We start from the raw sequence: 19,499 nt of genomic DNA, 5'->3' as shown, positions 1-19,499 counted from the left end.
TCTTTAGATGAACCTTTTCACCGAAGGTCTCCTCAGGAATACTTCGAGTTCAGTAGCACGGGGTCTCCTGAATAAAGGTCGACGTTGTTAGCATTTAGAAGCAGAAACTCTGAGGAATTAGCCAGAGCTGATCGCACAACTGGTGTGAAGTTTTAGCTCTTGTAACGCTTTTTCATTTAAATGAAATCATTTCCTTTCCTACGGATGCATTTTAATCTTAAACGAGGACGAGCACAGAGCTGAAAGTAATCGTTTTTTTAATTGAACTGAATGAACAAAATACACAAATTGTGTTTTTTGTCGTCCTAATAATGAAGCGGAAAAACACGAACGACGCAATAAAATGAAAAGGAAAGGAAAATTAAAAGAGGGGAAAAACGAAGGATAAAATATAGGGAAAAAAATCTGAAAGGAAAGGAACATGAAGAAATATTATGCAGTTAAACTATCTGTGAAAAAACCCCCCAGAAACTTCCAGAAAAATCGTAGCTAAATAGCAGCCATGCTAACGACATTCAGGACATGATTTATTTTATTTCATTTCATTTGTTTTGTAATTAAATCATTTACTTTCAGTCTATAAATGTGCTAAACAAAGTTACCACGCATTTTAAGCGACTTTGTGAGTGAGAATAAAAAATAGTGTTAAATATTTTCAAAAAAGGAAGAAAAGAAATTCATTTTCTTCTGCTCAGGATCGTCAGGATGGCACAAATTCTCCAATACCATGTGCTATTTTTTTACAAACAGCAAAAAATTTTTTTTTACCTATTTAATTTATTAATTAATTATTTTAGTAATTTAGTATTTTTTTATTAGAATGATAATATTTATCAACATATCTAAATATTTCGTATTGCGACTATTTTATTTTACTTTATTGCAAATTTTACTTTATTTCCTTACACATTTCTATTCTATTTTTTTTTTTTTATCTTATCTCACTCTTCGTTCCATTGTCCGACATTTTTTAATTATCCTGACTCAATTTTTGGAATATTTTTAGAATTATAATAATGATAAATAGCATTAAATAGCATTACTGTGTATGATTGTATATGTGACATAAAAGGGCTTGTAGCACACACAAAAAATGTTAATTTGAAATGTAATTTCAGTAAAATAAATATAATATCATTTTTACTCATTTCAAGCTTGAAATATTTCTACTGGCTGATAAATTGCATATTTTTAGAAAAAAAAAAAGCCAATTAAATACATTTAAGGCTTAAAAATCAATACAGATATCCAGAGGTTTATTGTAAATCTTATCACAGGAAATATTTGACTATTTTCAAGATGATCTTTGGTAGAGAAGGGGGCAAATACTTATGCGAAGCAGTGTAATATCAATAGAGTGGTTTATTCCACTGAAGGAAAGGTGCTTGGATGGTTTATGTAATCCAATAGCAGAGCATGTGAAATGGATTGACTCGGTAAAACTGGGTTAACACGTCGTGGCAGTCGGAGCTATTAAAAGCGATCGGGTTCACAACCACAGTTTCTTCTCAAACCTGAGCTTGGGGATGATGTGTGAGACGTCCGTGAGCAGGCTTGGAGAACCTCACTGCTGATATTTTTAGCCATGAGTGGGTTTCTCTCACTCCAGGGGAGGACTGCGTCATTTCACGCCAGAGAAACTCTGCTCTCACACACAGCAAAAACAAAAGCCAACACCCCAGAGCTGCTCTATTAAAAAAAAAGAAAAAAAGAGAGAGAGAGATGCTCCGGCATGCGCTTGCATAACACACACACACACACACACACACAGGAAAACAGTTTATCTGTGTCAGAACGAGAGCCGATACAAACAGAGATGTTTTGCTCTTCTCTCATTCTCGGTGAACTAATTATTATTTTCACCGTCTCATCATCACCAAACTGAGAAATGTTTAGCGTCCACATGATGATCATTTACAGCTCTCAAACCCATTGTATTTTGGCTGATTTCGTTTTTTTTATTTACTCTTTTCAACACTTTTTGCTCGCTCTCATTACTCCCACACAGGTGCCGGTTTACCTGCCAATTATTCCTCCCACGTGTAACCTCGTTCACTGAACATCATCGTGTGTTAGTTGGTGTGTTTCATCGAGCGTGTTTACTCCTACACCAAAGATCATGCTTCCATTTTTAACTCGCGAAAACTCCACAGTCATAAAGGGACAACGGATTATTTATTTATTTAGTTTATTTTTTCTGGGGGTTGGTTTTTCAGAGTTTATCCTGTTAGTTCTTCATTGACACGTGTGCTGTGATTGGAAGCTATTGCAAGAAAAAAAAGAAAAGAAAAGAAAAGAAAAGAAAAGAAAAGAAAATTTATACTATGTCCTCGATGTCATGATTGTAGTTTAATGTAAATAATACAATTGATTTTTTGCTTTATATTACGTTAGATTTTCTAATCTGCTTGAACTAAAGGTGTGGATTTATTTCCTATATCTTTTCCGTATCGTTCACTATCTGATACGTTACCGTTTCTATGGTAACGGTTTACGCTGGGACGACCGCACAGGAAAACTCCGTGTGTGGAAATCTTCTGTGATGTGATGCCGATGGAAAGAGTCTCCAGCATCAGTGCTTTGTAACAATAAAGCTGTAGCTACGTCAGACATCAGGACGGGGGAGTTTCCAGTTTCTCTGTAACACGACAAGCTGAATTTTCGTTTTCTATTTTCCATTCTTGCTTCTTCCTTTAAGGAAAATTGCAAGAAATAATATGCGAACAAGAAGAATATTATTGACGATGTTTTTAGTCACGGAAAACATCACTTTAAAGCTGAAATATTGATCAGATTTATGCGTTATAATAATTTTTTTTAAAATGTTTGTCCTTACACGTTAAGGCATGTGTATGGTTCATTTAGACTTAATAACTGATTTTTATCAGTCTTTAACCTCCTTGTTAGTGCGCCCGCCTCCCATACCAGAGACCCAGGTTCGAGACCTGCACAGAGCGGGTGTGAGTCGGACCCAGGGGGGGTTACATGTCGTGTAATGTGGTTGGTGTCGTGAGCCGGATGGGAGTGAGGTTTAGGAGGGTAAGTGTAACCGAGGCCAGTGGTAGGTGCTGTGAAGGTAAACCCAGGTTCGAGACCTGCTCAGAGCAGGTGCGAGGGGGGTTACATTGGTGCCATGACCCGGATAGGCGTGAGCAGTAGGTGCTGTGAGGATATACCTCACTCCCCTGATCTCAAGAGTGGCTGCAATCCTTGTTAGTGCGCCCACCTCCCATCCTGGAGACCTGGGTTTGAGACCTGCTCAGAGCAGGGGGGGGTTACACTAGATGACTGACAATGCAGCCGGTATTTCAACATCTTTACATTTCTGGCATTTGGTAGATGCCCTTATTTACAGCAACTTACAGTTTATCTCATTTTATACATCTGAGCAACTGAGAGTTAATGGCCTTGCTCAAGGTCCCCAGAGGTGGCAGCTTGGTGGACCTGGGATTTAAACTCACATCCTTCTGTAGTGCAGTAGTCCAACGCCTTAAGCTACCACATCCCCAATACGTATCTCGCCTCAGGTCACGTCACTGTATAAACACCTAATGATGAAACGTTGGAAAAAGTGATGTGCTCCACCGGAAAGCAGATCTTCCCCCACTTTTAAACCACAGACTTCAGCCTCGCTGCTCATTACAACCTGATTGTCAGTAGATAGAAAGCGATTTGGGCAGCTGAGACGTATCGATGGTGCTTTCAGGAGTGTATGCTGCCTGCCAGCAGGACAGTAATGATATATGAGGCTGAGAGTGATGACTGAACTTCACAGCTGTTCTGCTCCAAACTAAATGGATGGCTGGACTCCAAACACTCTGTACTTCATCGGGTCGTTCGGCGTTTATTGACTTTAAGGCGGTGAGTCATTTTAAGGCATTTAGTGGAACATTGCACGATTTGCACACACACACACATTCACATGCACAAAAGGCTCAACAAAATAAAAAGACATGTTTTTTGAGTATTACTGTGATTGCAGCTATTATCAGCGAATAATGCGCTTCAGTGTATTCGAGTGGCCACTTCCAGCATGCTCTGCGAGAGCGCTTAGAATTCGTCTGAACAGAACAGGATGTCACAAAACGTTCAGCCGCCTCTCGACGCTCAGCATGCGACCAAATGCAAACTCTTGGGGATTTGTTACGAAACTCGTGGCTTATTTGGCAGAGAGAAGGAGCGCTACAAATAAAAAACAAACATTGGTTAATTGATGCTTTTCGCTACTAATTAGTTGTAGAGGGTGAAATTGCCATTTCTGGTAATATCCAGTTAATTGTGCAGCTCTGAGCACATGCAGCTTGTGAAGTGCAAGTAAAAAAATATGTCTGAATTAGAATGATGAGCAGTATTTCGGTCATGTTAACACTGGGAATGAATTTAATGAGCGTTTATTGATGGGAGTGGATTTGGTCTTGGAGGATTAGATCTGCTATGCTGCTGCAAGGTAAAGCAGGACTCCTATAGGGGATTTGAAAAAAGTGATGCTGAGGAGGAAGGATGTGGGTCTGTAGACATCCTTGGGGTGATATAGGAGAACGAACGAAGATTGATGACACGTCACAAAGCTGCATTCTGATCAGGTATAGAAGTGGAATGATAGATGCTGAGAGGCTGAGCTGCCTGGAGAGAAATGAAGGAGACCAGTGTCCAATTGACCAGGGACTGAACATAGAAATGGACAAATCCTTCTGATGTTGTAAAGGAGAAAGTTGCCTTTATTCAGTAACTATAATAAATAGTTATTTAAGAGTGGAAGAGTGAGGAGTGGAAGTCTGGAACAAAAGGCAACAGCTAGAACGAAGATTCAGAGTATTGGACAGCCTGTACTTTATTTTATTGCCTTATTTCTAGAAATAAATGCTAAAAAATATATATCTTATCAACCAACAGAACTATTTCAAGCTTGAAAAATACCTAATCATCTTATATTTGTTTTACTGAAATCAAATTTCAATTTTATAAATCACATAGACAATCATACACAGTAAGACAAATGCTTTTTATGACTGACCTTGTTATCTAAAAAGAGTTACAAAAATCAGAGTCAGAAAAATAAAAACAGGCGAATAAAGGAATGAATTGTAAGATAAGATAAAAAAATAGAAATAAAATGAAATATATAAGGAAATAAAGTGAAATTTGCAATAAAAATAAAAATAGGGAAAACAAATAGTCGAAAAATGAAATATTTGAGTCAGATATAATACAGTCATATGTTGAATATTATAATTTTAATATTTAAAAAAAAAAATAACGAAACTAAATATATTAAATTTTATTGCTATAGGGTTTTTTTTCCACTGTTTGTAGTGTGGAAGCTGGAACTAAAATGGGGCTAAAAAAATGATCGAAGTTCCTAAGAAGGAGAAAACGAATTTCTTTCATTATTTTTTTCCATGATATTTAACACTATTATTTTTTATTCTGACTCACAAGGTCGCTTTTAATGTGTGTTAACCCTGTTCAGCTGATTTATAGACTGAAAGTAAATGATTTAATTACATAATAAATTGAATGAAATAAATTAATATTATTATTACAATTAGGAAATGCTAAATACATTTGATTTTATTGCTCAAATTATTACTCAGTACTGAAATCTCCAAATTATTTACAGAGATTTCTGTACAGATGAACTGTACGAAAAACATTAGGCATGTGTGATGAATGTGTGTGAAGAAAATGTACAGCAGTCAGAAGTAAAGTCATAAATAATGGGACAGTGTGTGTGTGGGGGGGGGGTATGAATGTGCAGTGATACTATCTAAAACAATGTCCATCATCTGTATAATATCCACAGCCTCATCGTCGACTCATCGTAGAGTTGGAAGTCCAGCTCCGTGGAGTTTAAAGGGTTAATTAGAAGCAAAAACATCAGAGCATTTTATGAAGTAACACTCCTGGAGAAACTCTGTCCTAAAGCAATGCAGGAATGATAATAAGTGGCGTAATGAAAAGCACAAGCTTGTGTGGGTGTTCACACATCTGGCCTGTAACCACATGGCCAGGATCTCGGGTCTTTTTTCCATTATTATTATTATTCTATTAAACGGGTCAAGGATGTCCAAACTGTGTTTCTGAGAAGCAGTGAAACCCTCAGAAGGATGGGATAAATAACGGCATGTGGAAGTGAGAAGATTATTAGACCCAATTCAGAGCCATGAGTGCAGCAGAGGAACTCCAGGGTCACAAAGAAGAACTGTTTTAATTAACCCTAATTAAGATCAGCATAGTGAGTAATAAGGGTTTTTTTTTTTTTTTTTGCTCTCATGTGAGATCTGGTGGAATGTAATAATCGGCCCTGTTGATACGGGTTTAGCTTTGTTTCATCTCGGTGTAATCCTATAGACGGTTTCAGTGCTCTTTTGAATACAATCTCACAATCCTGGGACCAGGAATAAGCGAAAGAAGAGAAGTGTAAAGTACCTCTTATTCCTGTGTCATGGTAAAAAATTAAATTTACTGATCTATTTTATTCAAATCATAGCAGTGCTTCAGTAATTCCACTTGTGTGAATGTGATATGCTATATTAATACCACATTTATTCTACTTAACATAGAGTAGAATCTTGAAACCCAGCCATTGCGGTTCAGAGGTTGAAAGCACTTACGGTGGGCGGGGCAACACTAGTGGTGGGCGGGGAACGGTATGCTTGATTATGTAAATGTAACACTCACTCATCTATCCATCCATCCATCCCTCCATCCATCCAACTATCCATCCATCCATCCAATCAACCAACTATCCATCCATCCATCCAACCCTCCGTCCTGCTATCTATCCATCCAACCAACTATCCATCCATACATCAATGTTCTGTACTGTTTATCCTACACAGGGATGAGAGGAACCTAGAGACTCAGGGCACAAGGCAGGGGACACCCTGGACAGGGCACAATCACACACACACACACACACACACACACACAAACTACAGACAAGTTATAGAGATGCCACTCAGCCCACAACACATATTTTTGACAGGGGGATTATACAGGGGGATAATACCCAGTGGTAGAACACAGGGAGAACATTTCTATACATTGCCTTTATACAGAAACGGTCTGAAGTCTCTAGAGCAAATACATGGCTCATTATGCCATGGAAGAGTTAAGAATTCATCAGTCTAAAAACTCTATAATCTTTTGGGCAGTAGGTTAGCAAAAAAAGCACACAGACAACACAGTTTTTTTTAAAAGAGCTAATTTAAGTACTTCAGGAGGATGTAGGTCTTTAGATGTGGTTTGAAAGTGAGACACACACTCAGGGTGGAGATAGAATCAAACCCCCAACCTTATCAGTGGGAGGCAACTGTGTTAACCACTAATCCACCACACCCCAGTAAACATGTAACCAAAAAAAGAAAAGTATATATCTCTATTACTGTAAGTGTGTTGAGTTGAGGTCGTGAGCATGACCATGAGCTTGCAGAGCGGTGTGTGAATTCTATGAGTGCATGAGTTTTGAGCAGAGAAACCATCATGCATGAGAGCTTCACTTCGGCGCGCACTGAACACTGACCGTGCAAAAGAATGTAGAAAACCTGTGTACAGAAATGTTTATCCTTAACCAAAATACAAATTCCTTAAAATATAAGAACAAAATTTTTCTACTTTACTACTAGACACCACTGGATAAAGCCTTAACTGAACATGAGGATTGGAGTAAATGCTCCATATCATCAATAAACACTAGTCACAGTTTTTTAACCACATGATAAAAAAACAAACACCGTCTGAGCAAATAAATAACTAAATAAATAAACAAATAAATAAAAATAAATAAATAGTTACTTACAATGTTTATTTATTTATTTTATTTTATTTTTATTTTATTTATCATTTTTTTCTACTTCACTTGATTTCAAAGATTAAATCTTTTGCTTTATTGAAGCCAGAGACCAATTCATTCCAACAACGAATTGAGTGCATTGGTCACAGCCATGGTTTTGCCAGAAGCAACAACTGGCTAATGTCAAATTTGTTCGGACAAAAACGATCCAGCGGGAGAGAGGTAAAGAAGCCGCAAACATCTGGAAGTCGTTTACATTCACAGCATTGCCATTGTAACAGAAAGAGATGGATGATATGTGTATATGATATTGAGGAAAAATTGTCAAAAGGTGTGTGTGTGTGTGTGTTTAAAGCATCATATCCGTCCTTTGTGCAAGGTCAGTACCTTGACTGGGTTTTAAAATCTGATTTCTCTGCAGCAAAGGTTTTGTTTTTCATTGATTCTTGTAATAGTTTGCAGTATGCTAGTACAGTGGGGTGGTGTTGCCCTTGGAGCTTCATCCAGGGTCAATAGTTTGATCGTGAGCTCAGGTTCTTGCAGTGTTTTGCCATCAGGATTTACCTTCAGCTTCTAAAATATTCTAGTAGGTGGATTGGCTGTGCTAAATTTCTCAGTGTGTGTGTGTGTGTGCGTTGGTTGGGGGGGCTGATATCCAGGGTGTATTCCTACCTCAAGCACAGCGTTCCTGGGATAATCTCCAGCTCCATCGCAAAACACTGACCAACATGAAGCACTTAATAAGCAGAAAATCAAGAAAATGTTGGATCTCTGTTAAATGTTGATAATTTTTCCACGAAATTTCACTCTACTTCAAGGCTTCGTCAGGATAAAGAGAACACTAAGGTAACTCGGACGCTTGAATGCAGCAGGCAGTGGGACTCGGTGTGAAGGAGAGCGAGGGATAGGAGGCTGTAAAGTGTGATGCTGCTACAGCAGGTATATTATGGGATGGACGAGTTCTACACTGTTCCCTGGATACCGGAACCTACTTCCGCATTAGAGTAACCTTGACTGCAGTGTTGTAGGGCGACACACTTAAAGAGGAATCACGCTGGAATACACAGAGCTCTGTCTCTCTCACACACACACACACCGGAGCTTGTAGGAGCATCGAGGCACCATCCTTTGCAGACGTGACAGACCAACCCTGGAAACATCATAATCATTCAAAACGTTGTACCAGTATCCCCTTTTTAAACCATTGACCACATGACAAATACCATAGATTGGAGTTCTGTACTTTTCAGGCTGGATCGATACCATTTTTAAAGCCGAGTATGAGCATGTTTCTTTTTTTTCTTTTTTCCTCTCACTCATCAATACTGAGGCTGATACTGATACATCTAAGCAATCGTTTATTCCACTCTGTTTATTTCGGTTGCTAGCGAGGAACTCGTGCTGTTTTTACAGCAAACAGAGGATGTAAGGACAAAGCAGTATCAGTGAGACCATAAAAACGAGTGCATGGGGCTGTGAGTTCCACAGCACGGTTGTTGAAGCTGTTAAAAGGTTGACAGTCTGCTATACAAACAGAGAATAAAAGTTTTTATTTATAAGAGTCGAAAAAGTTTTGCTAGGTGCTGCATGTGCCTTGTGCAACCTCTACATTTGTTAAAATCGACTTTGTGGCATGATGAAACATCATGTTTTCCCACTTTCTTGAAATCTTTTCATTCAGTGAGGGATTAAGCTATACATTTTTATACATACCTATATCTACATGTGCTAAGTCTCATGCCGAGTCAGCACTTAAATACAATTCCCATCATCCCCAGTTCCACAAGTCACATGTCTGAATCACCCTCTCCCGTTTCCTGTTTCCCCCGATGAGCACATCTGTACAAGTTCCTCTATTTTAGCATCATATAATCAAGCTTTTGTTGATGTTCTGTAGCTCTGTTAGCCCCAGTCTTGTTTCTCAGTCGTTCTGTTTTGTTTCTACTCACACTTTCAGTTCATGTTGTACAATAAAAGTCTGCACTCGTCTTTGCTTCCTTTCACGACATTAAGGCTGGCGATAATTCATTATGCAATACATTTTGACACACATTTCTTACAATGTTATTTACATTTTGTGTCATCTTATTAACAGGCTGAAGCTTCATCATGCTGTCTATTTTCTCTTCGTTATTGTTGTGCGCCTGTTAGCGAGCCTTCTCATGAATACATTCGTCTCGGTCATTACACACCGTAAAACAAACACGGCCATGTTGAACTCAACTATGACTCTGTTTCTTGCTTGTAATGATGAGGCAGTCTCCTTCATCATCACTGCTGTCACCTGTTAAGCTTGTGAGACATGAACTAGAACAAGAACCTCTAGTGCCGTTCCTGTTTGGGTTCTTGTTATAAAATGTGTAAAATGTGAGAACGCACACATAGAACCTTGAACAGTGTGTGTGTGTGTGTGTGTGTGGCATATTTAAATAAAGGCATATTTGTTATGCCTTTAATGTTGTGTTACAGGGTGACACGCAGCACTACCATGTGTGAAATCCAGGCTGACTTTTCCACCAACAGGCATACTGTGTGTGTGTGTGTGTGTGTGTGTGTGTGCCTGTGTGTGTGCCTGTGTGTGCGTGTGTGTTCAGTGCCAAAGAGCATGCCTCCCTTCATCTGTCTTTCCTCTGTTCTCTTGCCCTTGAGGTCATTATGGATACACAGGCCAGAGGAAGCTCTTTAACCCCATCTGTGAGAAGAGAGAGAGAGAGAGAGAGAGAGAGAGAGAGAGAGAGAGAAAACAGAGAGATGTATTAGTCATAATACCAGATTCATAATCAGGTGTTTACACCTCAGAGCTTTTCATCAAGAAGCATCAATTCAGAGAGAAAAATGCATGAACACACACACACACACACACACACAATACTCTTAGGAGAATATTCAGTACACAGCCCTGGCGGCGTATATCAAAAACCTACATATGGCCCAGAAAAAAAGATTGTTTTTTGATATTGAGATTTTTATTGTGCTTTAAAATTAAGAAGGATGGGTTTGAAAGGGAGAGAGAGAGAGAGAGAGAGAGAGAGAGAGAGAGAGAGATTAAATTGCTTATTGTGTTCTTCACTGAAGATGTGAAGATGTTTACATGATACATTCTCTCAGCCCAGAGATGTAAACAGCTTGTGGCATGGGTTGTTCTGTACTGAGTTGTATATCAATGTGTTTTTCACTTTTCACTGTGCATGTGTGTGTGAGAGAGAGAGAGAGAGAGAGAGAGACATTGTATATCCCCCGATCATCAACAAGGCAGAAGTCGGCACAGAGATCATTTTCTCTGCAGGCTCTCCTGCAGATCTTTCCTTTTACTCTTCATCAAACTGATGGACAAAGACACAAACCCGCAAAATTGCTGTCAGCTGAACTCACTTCACATCGCTTCTAGCATGCATCTGCTTTCTCTTTATTATTCCTGTCACTGAAGTGTATCAGTTTTTGTGGTTTGACCTAAATATTCAGTCACTCGCTCAGTTTCATTTCTAAGTACCTTTGTATCATAGGGTCTCAGAAAGAATGTTTTTATCTGTGCATTGCAATCTTCTGAGACCCATCAAAAAATAAGGCTTCCTTGCAAGCAATATATGGTGCAAAAGTCTTGTGTCTATAGTTTCACCCATGCTAGATATACTAACAGCCCCTGTTTTACTCTCTCTCTCTCTGCAGAACAACTCAAAGCAGCGACAGGTGAGGAAGAAGACGGTGTCGTTCAGCTCCATGCCGAGCGACCGTAAGATGAACAGCACGGCAGCCTGCATGGCTTTTATGTTGGAGGGATGCGAGATGAAAAAGGTCCGCTCCAACTCACGCATGTACAACCGGTACTTCCTACTAGATCCAGACTTGCGTTGGCTTCGCTGGGAACCTTCGAAAAAGGATTCTGAAAAGGCTAAGCTGGAGATCAAAAGTATCAAAGAGGTGCGGTTAGGAAAGAAGACCCCCGTCCTACGCAGCAACGGTCTCTCAGATCAGTTTCCAGAAGAGTGTGCTTTCTCGATCATTTATGGAGACAACTACGAGTCTTTGGATTTAGTGGCGAGTACAGCAGATGTTGTCAGCACCTGGGTGATGGGACTGCGCTATCTGGTCTCTTACGGGAGGCACATGGTGGGAGTGGTTGAAGCCACTCAGCCGAGCTTAAGAACATCCTGGATTGGCTCAGTGTTCGAGTTGGCTGATGTCGGGAGGCAGGGATACATCGACCTGTTCCGTGCCACACAGATTATCAAGGGGCTCAATCCGGGCATGAAGGAGTCACGGATTGAGCTGAAGTTTAAAGAACTTCAGAAAGCCAAAGAACGCTATGGCGAGGCCATTGACCTAGATCTGTTCGTAGAATCATATTGTGAATTGTGCACAAGACCTGAGATATTTTTCCTGCTTGTGCAGTTCTCTAGCAACAAGGAGTACCTGGATTCAAAGGACTTAATGATGTTTGTGGAAGTTGAGCAGGGTGTTGAGGGAGTGACAGAAGAGATGTGCCGTGAAATTGTGAGAAAATATGAGCCGTCGGCTGAAGGTCGCGATCACGGCTACTTATCTATCGACGGTTTTACACATTACCTCTTGTCATCGGAGTGCCACATTTTTGACCCACAGCACAAAAGCGTTTGTCAGGACATGACACAACCTCTGTCTCACTATTACATCAACTCCTCACACAATGCTTCTTTGCTGGAGGACCATTACTGGGGGTCCTCAGACATTAGCAGCTATGTCCGTGCCTTGCGCATGGGCTGCCGCAGCATAGAGGTGGTGGTATGGGATGGCCCTGACTGTGAGCCTGTAGTCTACGTAGGCAGCTCTGTGGCCTCCCAGTTGGCTTTCTCAAAAGTCCTGGATGTCATTAACCAGTATGCCTTTGAGAGCTCAGAGTACCCACTTATTCTGTGCCTAGTGACACACTGCAGTGTTCCACAGCAGAGGGTCATGGCCCAGCACATGAAGAAGATCCTGGGGGACAAACTCCACACAGAGCCTCCCAGTCCTGAGGAAAACTATCTGCCCTCGCCAGAGAAACTAAAAGGCAAGATACTTCTGAAAGGGAAATGCCTTCCACCAGACATACAAGATTCTGAAGGGGAGGTGACTGATGAGGAAGAGGGGCTTGAGATGTCACGGCGTGTGGTGGGAGCAGACGAGAAGGACCATCTCAATGGTTTTGGTTGCAAGAGGCTGCAACTTTGTAAAGAATTGTCAGATCTTGTCACCCTTTGCAAATCGGTCCAATTTAGAGATTTTGAGTCCTCAAAAAGGGAACAAAAATACTGGGAGATATGCTCCTTCAATGAGGTGGATGCTAATCGCTTTGCTAATGAGTACCCTGAGGACTTTGTGAGTTATAATAAGCGATTTCTATCAAGAGTATACCCAACTCCCATGCGCATTGATGCCAGCAATATGAACCCACAGGACTTTTGGAAATGTGGCTGTCAGATCGTGGCTATGAACTACCAAACACCAGGCCTGATGATGGACCTTAATTTGGGTTGGTTCAGGCAAAATGGCAACTGTGGTTATGTGCTTCGCCCTGCCATAATGCGCGAGGAGGTCTCGTACTTCAGTGCCAATGCCCGTGACTCTTTGCCTGGTGTATCTGCCCAGCTGCTCCATATCAAGGTGATCAGTGGCCAAAACTTGCCAAAACCTCGTGGTTCAGCAGCAAAAGGTGACGTCGTAGAGCCATACATATACGTAGAGATCCACGGGATCCCTGCTGATTGTGCTGAGCAGCGCACAAAGACTGTATCACAGAGTGGTGACAATCCTATTTTTGATGAAAGCTTCGAGTTCCAGATCAATCTCCCTGAACTAGCAGTTTTGCGTTTTGTGGTTCTTGATGATGACTACATTGGGGATGAGTTCATTGGCCAGTACACCATACCCTTTGAGTGTCTGCAGCCTGGATATCGTCATGTACCACTGCAGTCACTTACAGGAGAGTTTTTGCCCAATACCACGTTATTTGTTCACGTGGCCATTACGAACAGACGTGGTGGGGGCAAAGCTCACAAGAGGGGTCTTTCGGTGAGGAAGGGTCGCAAGGCAAGGGAGTACACTTCAACCAAGACCACCGGGATCAAAGTGATAGATGAACTCTTCAGGGCTTCCACGCAGCCACTTCGGGAGGCAACAGATTTGCGGGAAAACGTGCAGGTAAGGCTTACACCTTACAACAAACTTTTTTTTGTTGGAAGTAACTAAAATTGAATCATACACGATGCAAGGAAAAGAAACAAGAATGGCCACAAGGCACCATAATATTCTGCAAATTACCTCATGAAGGTCTGCTTAGAAAAGAAATCTCCTTTTCAAATCTGATTTTGAGGTCATTTTATTAGCCTGCAGTGAAGCCGGCTAGTCATACTGGACAAGAAACTTTGCAAGGTCTAAAGGCTGTATCTATCTACCACTCTTTGGTATCTTCAGTACCTCCTGAAGATCTTTCAGTACCTCCTGAAGATCTCCACCTCTGATCTTTTGATTTTCCTCCACAAATGTTTAAGCATTGAAAATAATCCCAAGGCTTATACACCACAGCCTGGTCATCATGCCCCTATTACTTATATTATTATTAGATTATACACCAATCAGGCATAACATTATGACCACCTGCCTAATATTGTGTTGGTCTCCCATTTGCTGCCAAAACAGCAAAAGGGGGACCAACACCTTTCTATTCTACTTCTATTCTGACACCTTTCTATTCTACCTTCTGGCTACCACAAGGGCCAGCCTTTGCTCCCCACGTGCATCAGTGAGCCTTGGCTGCCCATGACCCTGTCCGCCAGTTCACCACTGTTTCTTTCTTGGACCACTTTTAATAGATACTGACCATTGCAGACCGGGAACACCCCACAAGAGCTGCAGTTTTGGAGATGCTCTGATCCAGTGGTCTAGCCATCACAATTTGGCCCTTGTCAAACTCACTCAATTCCTTACACTTGCCTATTTTTCCTGCTTCTAACACATCAACTTTGAGGACAAAATGTTCACTTGCTGACTAATATATCCCACCCACTAACAGATCAGAATGTTATGCCTGAATGGTGTATTTGCATATTGGTGCAAGCCTGTGCCTATTAAAACCAAGGAGTTAGTTTATGCACAGTGTTGACTGATTATAAAATAAGTACTGGTCCATGGTGGCAAAAGACCTTCTTTAAGGCAGTCTTGACTGGAGTTTTAATAGATGCTTGGGGAACGCTAGAGGACTTTGTGTCAAGCACATCATAGTCCTTTATGCAAACTCAGGACAAACCCTGCATTAAAGGGCATTATTGAGAGCGGCATTAAGGAGTGTTTTCATTCTTTTTTCAATGGAGCTCATTAGGTGATTCTGTGAAAACCATCAAGACTTAATTATGATTTTCTCAGTACTAATGTAGTATTTTCTTCACTGGTAAAAAAAAGTGCTTTGTTGGCCTAATTACTTAATAAGTGCATCTCACAAAAGGGAGTAATAAAATGAGACAATACAAGTAGACAGCCGGACAAAGAATAGACAGACAACAGAGACAATCTGCAGCAATTAATAGCTGTTACCCAGGTGTTAAAGAGTTTGATTTTTGCTTTGTCTTGGATGTCTGCATTAATAATAAATGAAATTATTCAGGTGAGAATAATATTTTATTTATGTGTTCTTTTACCATCACAAGGAAATTGTAAAATAATCAGCCTAATGTCATTTACTGTCAGTATGAGTGTAAAAGATGATTATCCATCCGTCCGTCTTCTATACCCGCTTTATTCCTATTTAGGGTCTGTTGGAGCCTATCCCAGCACACATTGGGTGAAAGGCAGGTGTACACCCTGGACAGGTCGCCAGTCCATCACAGGGCCACTCACATATAGAAAAACAACCACACACCTACACTCTTATAGACAACTTAGAATTACCGAACAAGTTTTTAGATTGTAGGAGGAACCCAGAGTAAACCCATACAGGAGAACATGCAGAAAGGCCCCCACCTGTTCGAACCTGGGACCTTCTTGTTGTGAGGCAACAGTGCTAATCAATAAGCCACCATAGATGATTATTATAAATTGAAAACATGGATTCTTCCCATTGGTCTGTTAATGTGGTCGGTTTCCTGCCATTTTCCAGATTTTTGTAAAATAAAGAAGAGTGAGTTAGATATAAATATCTTCCAAAAGCAGTTAGATACATTTGGATCTAAATGTTTTGCCACTTTATAAGTAGATTTTCACAATTTCACCAAAAGCAAATTGTGATCTCTGATGAGGAGCAACTGGATGGCATATTATAATTACTTTTATAATTGTTTAGTTCAAGACATTTATTTAGAATTTCTGGAAGGAGTCTCCATTGTTAGTGTTAGTGTTAGTCTTCAGGATCAAGGAGTTTGCACTTTGTGGTCTTATTGCATTTTTGTCATATTGCGTACAAAAAGAAGAAAAAAGAAACCCAAGATTACGCATTGTTAACCCAATCTAAATAAACACATTACTCCGGTAATTTGTATTCAATAACAGATTCAATTTCCTCATAAAACCATGCTCCACCGATTCTCATGAGTTCTGCCACAGGATGCTTAAGGAACAATAACACTGAATGACTATGGCACAGGAGCCTGCAATCTCAGACCTGCATTATGTAATGACATTGGTGATTTGCTGGCATCTGTAATTATCTGGAAAAAAAATGACATCATGATGAATGGAAGAGGATTTGCCCAAAATGGAGATGATGAATTACTTTCCTTCCTCCTATTTCAGGACCTCTATGTTTAATTTCTGTTTTTATAAGCGCAGGAAAGGTGCATTGTAGTGGTAAGTTTTCCACACAAAAAAAAGTTCTCGGGTGCACGGTTTTAGGAAATTAGATTTTTCCAGTTAATCATGATCAAGACTTGATGAATAACTGCTCGGAGCTTGTATTTCTCCTTTATTTAATCGCTTTTTTTGGGGGGGGAAACGCACATAGAAATTGAAACAGGGCATTATTTAATCAAATATCATGCTATTACCTTCTTTTTATCCTGCATCTGATTTCTTTTTTCATTTTTTGATCAAGCTTATCTTTGATGGGTATGAATTATATATGAGGCATATTAGGGCAGCATATTACTTGTTAATTATGAGATGGAATCGTTGGTGGTTTTTAGTCATTACCATAGAAAGGATTTTTATAAATAAGAGACAATATACCTCATTCTCTCGCTTTTCCTATAAGGGCCATGGCGGCCTTCCAGACACTGGAACTCTGTAAATCTGTAAGCATTTTTTTTTTCAGTCATATTTGATTTATCCCCAAATCAATGGAACTAAATCACGTCGCAAAGATTGAGCTGTGCGAGATAAAACTAAATCCGTTCTAAATAACACTAGTTCATCTTGGAAGTGATCGATATATGCGAGTCAAAAGTGTTGGCGTTCGAGTGATAGCATCTGAAACATCGATAAACATACAGAAGATGAGTCTGGACCAATGATCTAAATGCGTTCTGGAAGAAGCGACATTTTCCCGCGCTCTCTGTCATCGAGTGCGCGTTACATCATGGGACTTCAACTGTGATGTGAAGGGTCATTAAACTGAAGGGGAATAGAGTGATGCAGCACAAGAGAAGGACAATCTGTGGGTGGAGAGAGAGAGAGATGGAGAGAGTGAACATGTGTGTATGTATCTCCATGTGTTATGGCTCAGCAGATAGTTTCCTTGTGGGAACCAAATGTCCCGGTGGATGTTTTCACAGTGTGTTTAAACAAACCGTTAATCTCGCTCACACCCAAGGATCCACGAAGAGAGAAAAGTATATAGAGCAAAAGAGAGAAATGGATGTCCTTCAAGACAGAGGAATTCAAGAGCCAAATGCAGAGTCAGACCTTACCCAGCAACCCCTGTGTTAAAGTTGGATCCAAAAGTCAAAGGGTAACTTGAATGACATTTAGAAATGATGACCTCAGTTTAGTTGTATGTATGGTTAGTTCTGTGGATACGTGTCTGGGGTATTCAAGATTCAAGATTCTCCATGATTATTCTGAGCACAAAAAACATATTCATGTGTAAATCGTCTCTCATCGAGGCTTCACGCCAGATTGCTTTGGCTGAAAGGATGTGAAGAGCAGTATTTTATGAGGGGCAATAAGGTCTGTACTGAAGATCTCCAGAGGAATTGTTGTGCAAAAAATACCCAATGTGGCCAAAGGAATGGTGATGTATTTTACAGAATTCCCCCTGAATAGTGATAAAAGAGCTAACAATGCAGCGATATCCCAGTCCGTCATTTATGGCCCCGTGCTTGATCCTGGTATAGGATCAAGCAAGGGGCCCGTCAAGGTCTTTTAATTAACTTATTAGTCAGATCAGATGAGATGTTACAGCAGAGAAAACAAAATACTTAGGTCCAGGGATAGTACGTTCAGGTTAATCCAGGTCCAGGGATAGTAAACACTAGGCTTGAACTATTTCTTCTCACTCCAACACCACCTGGTGGTGAGGTAACCTATCCTGAGATACATCAAGTATTATCTCCCTGAACACACATCAGATTTTTCTATGCAGATGAGTAAAGCAAATTAGTGAGCCTATAAAACAAGTGCACATAATAAACATATTCTAAATTTAATCATTTATTCATGTTGAACACTAATACAGATGATTAATCACTGATTTATTTTAGAAAAGCAATATTTAGAATTGAAACCGGTAAAGATTTTGAATACCTTGAATATTAATCAATGGGGCACATAATGAGTAAGGATGATGTTGTTTGGACAAATGGAAATGAGACAGGAATTGTCTTGGGCTGCAGGGGGAGTAGATGTTATAGGACCATGTGAGGGTGGGTGTTGATAGTGTTGAGCCACAGGTGAATCGGTTGTTGATGGTGTTCAGACACATGGGGACTGTGTGCAAATAGTGTAGTGGGTCATGTAGGGATGGCATATAGTGATGGTATCGGGCCACATGGTGTAGGCAATGGTGTTGAGATGGTGGATTGGGTTAGAATGGTGTTGGACCACAGGTAGATGGAGTTGGGGTATATATAAGGTGGTGATAGTGTTAGGCAACATGGGGTGGAGGTGGTATTGGGCCATATGGGGTTGAGGTGGGGGTAGTGTTCGGCCACATGGAATTTGGGACCGTTTGCGGATGAAGTGGGGATGGTTTTAAACCATATAGGCATGGGGTGTAAGTGTGGAAACATATAGGGATGGCGCAAGGATAGTGGTGGGATGGGGCAAGGATAGTGGTGGACCATATGGGGATGTGGCATGGCTAGTGCTGAACCACATGTGGATGGGGTATTGATGGTGTTGGACTAAATAGTCATAGGGCTGTTTGGGGATGTTTGGCCCATATGGAGAGGAGGTTGGGATTGCGCTGGACCATTTAGGGATTTCTTTGAGGATGGCAGTGGACTATTGATATTGGGGTGGTGTTGGGCTAATTTGGAAATGGTGGAATTGGTGCTGGGTTCAAATAATGATGGGTAGGTCTGGTGTTGAACTACATAGTTAGTGTTGGGATAGGGTGGGAATAGTATTGGGCCACATGGACATGAGGTAGGGATTGTGTTGGGGTTACATGCAGATGTGGTGGGAATGGTGCAAGGCATTTGAGCACATGGGAAGGGGATACAGTTGCTGCTTGGGGTGTTAATGGTATTAGACTATGCCTAGTATGAATATTGGATATGAGCAGAAATTTTCCTGTATAATTCTTACAACTATCAGATCT

The 19,499-nt window shown here is 40.5% G+C and overlaps 1 protein-coding gene across 1 annotated transcript in view; it reads left to right on the top strand.

Moving 5' to 3' along the window:
- plcl5 (phospholipase C like 5) overlaps positions 1-19,499 on the top strand; it is a 98,487-nt gene that overhangs the window by 49,932 nt on the left and 29,056 nt on the right. The window contains exon 2 of the mRNA XM_058409208.1: positions 11,462-13,951. Within this exon, the coding sequence (XP_058265191.1) occupies positions 11,462-13,951 (2,490 nt within the window). The remainder of the gene's footprint in view (positions 1-11,461; positions 13,952-19,499) is intronic.

Source organism: Hemibagrus wyckioides, linkage group LG02, assembly GCF_019097595.1.
Source record: "Hemibagrus wyckioides isolate EC202008001 linkage group LG02, SWU_Hwy_1.0, whole genome shotgun sequence".
Lineage (NCBI taxonomy): Eukaryota > Metazoa > Chordata > Actinopteri > Siluriformes > Bagridae > Hemibagrus > Hemibagrus wyckioides.
This window is presented reverse-complemented; position numbering and strand designations above follow the sequence as displayed.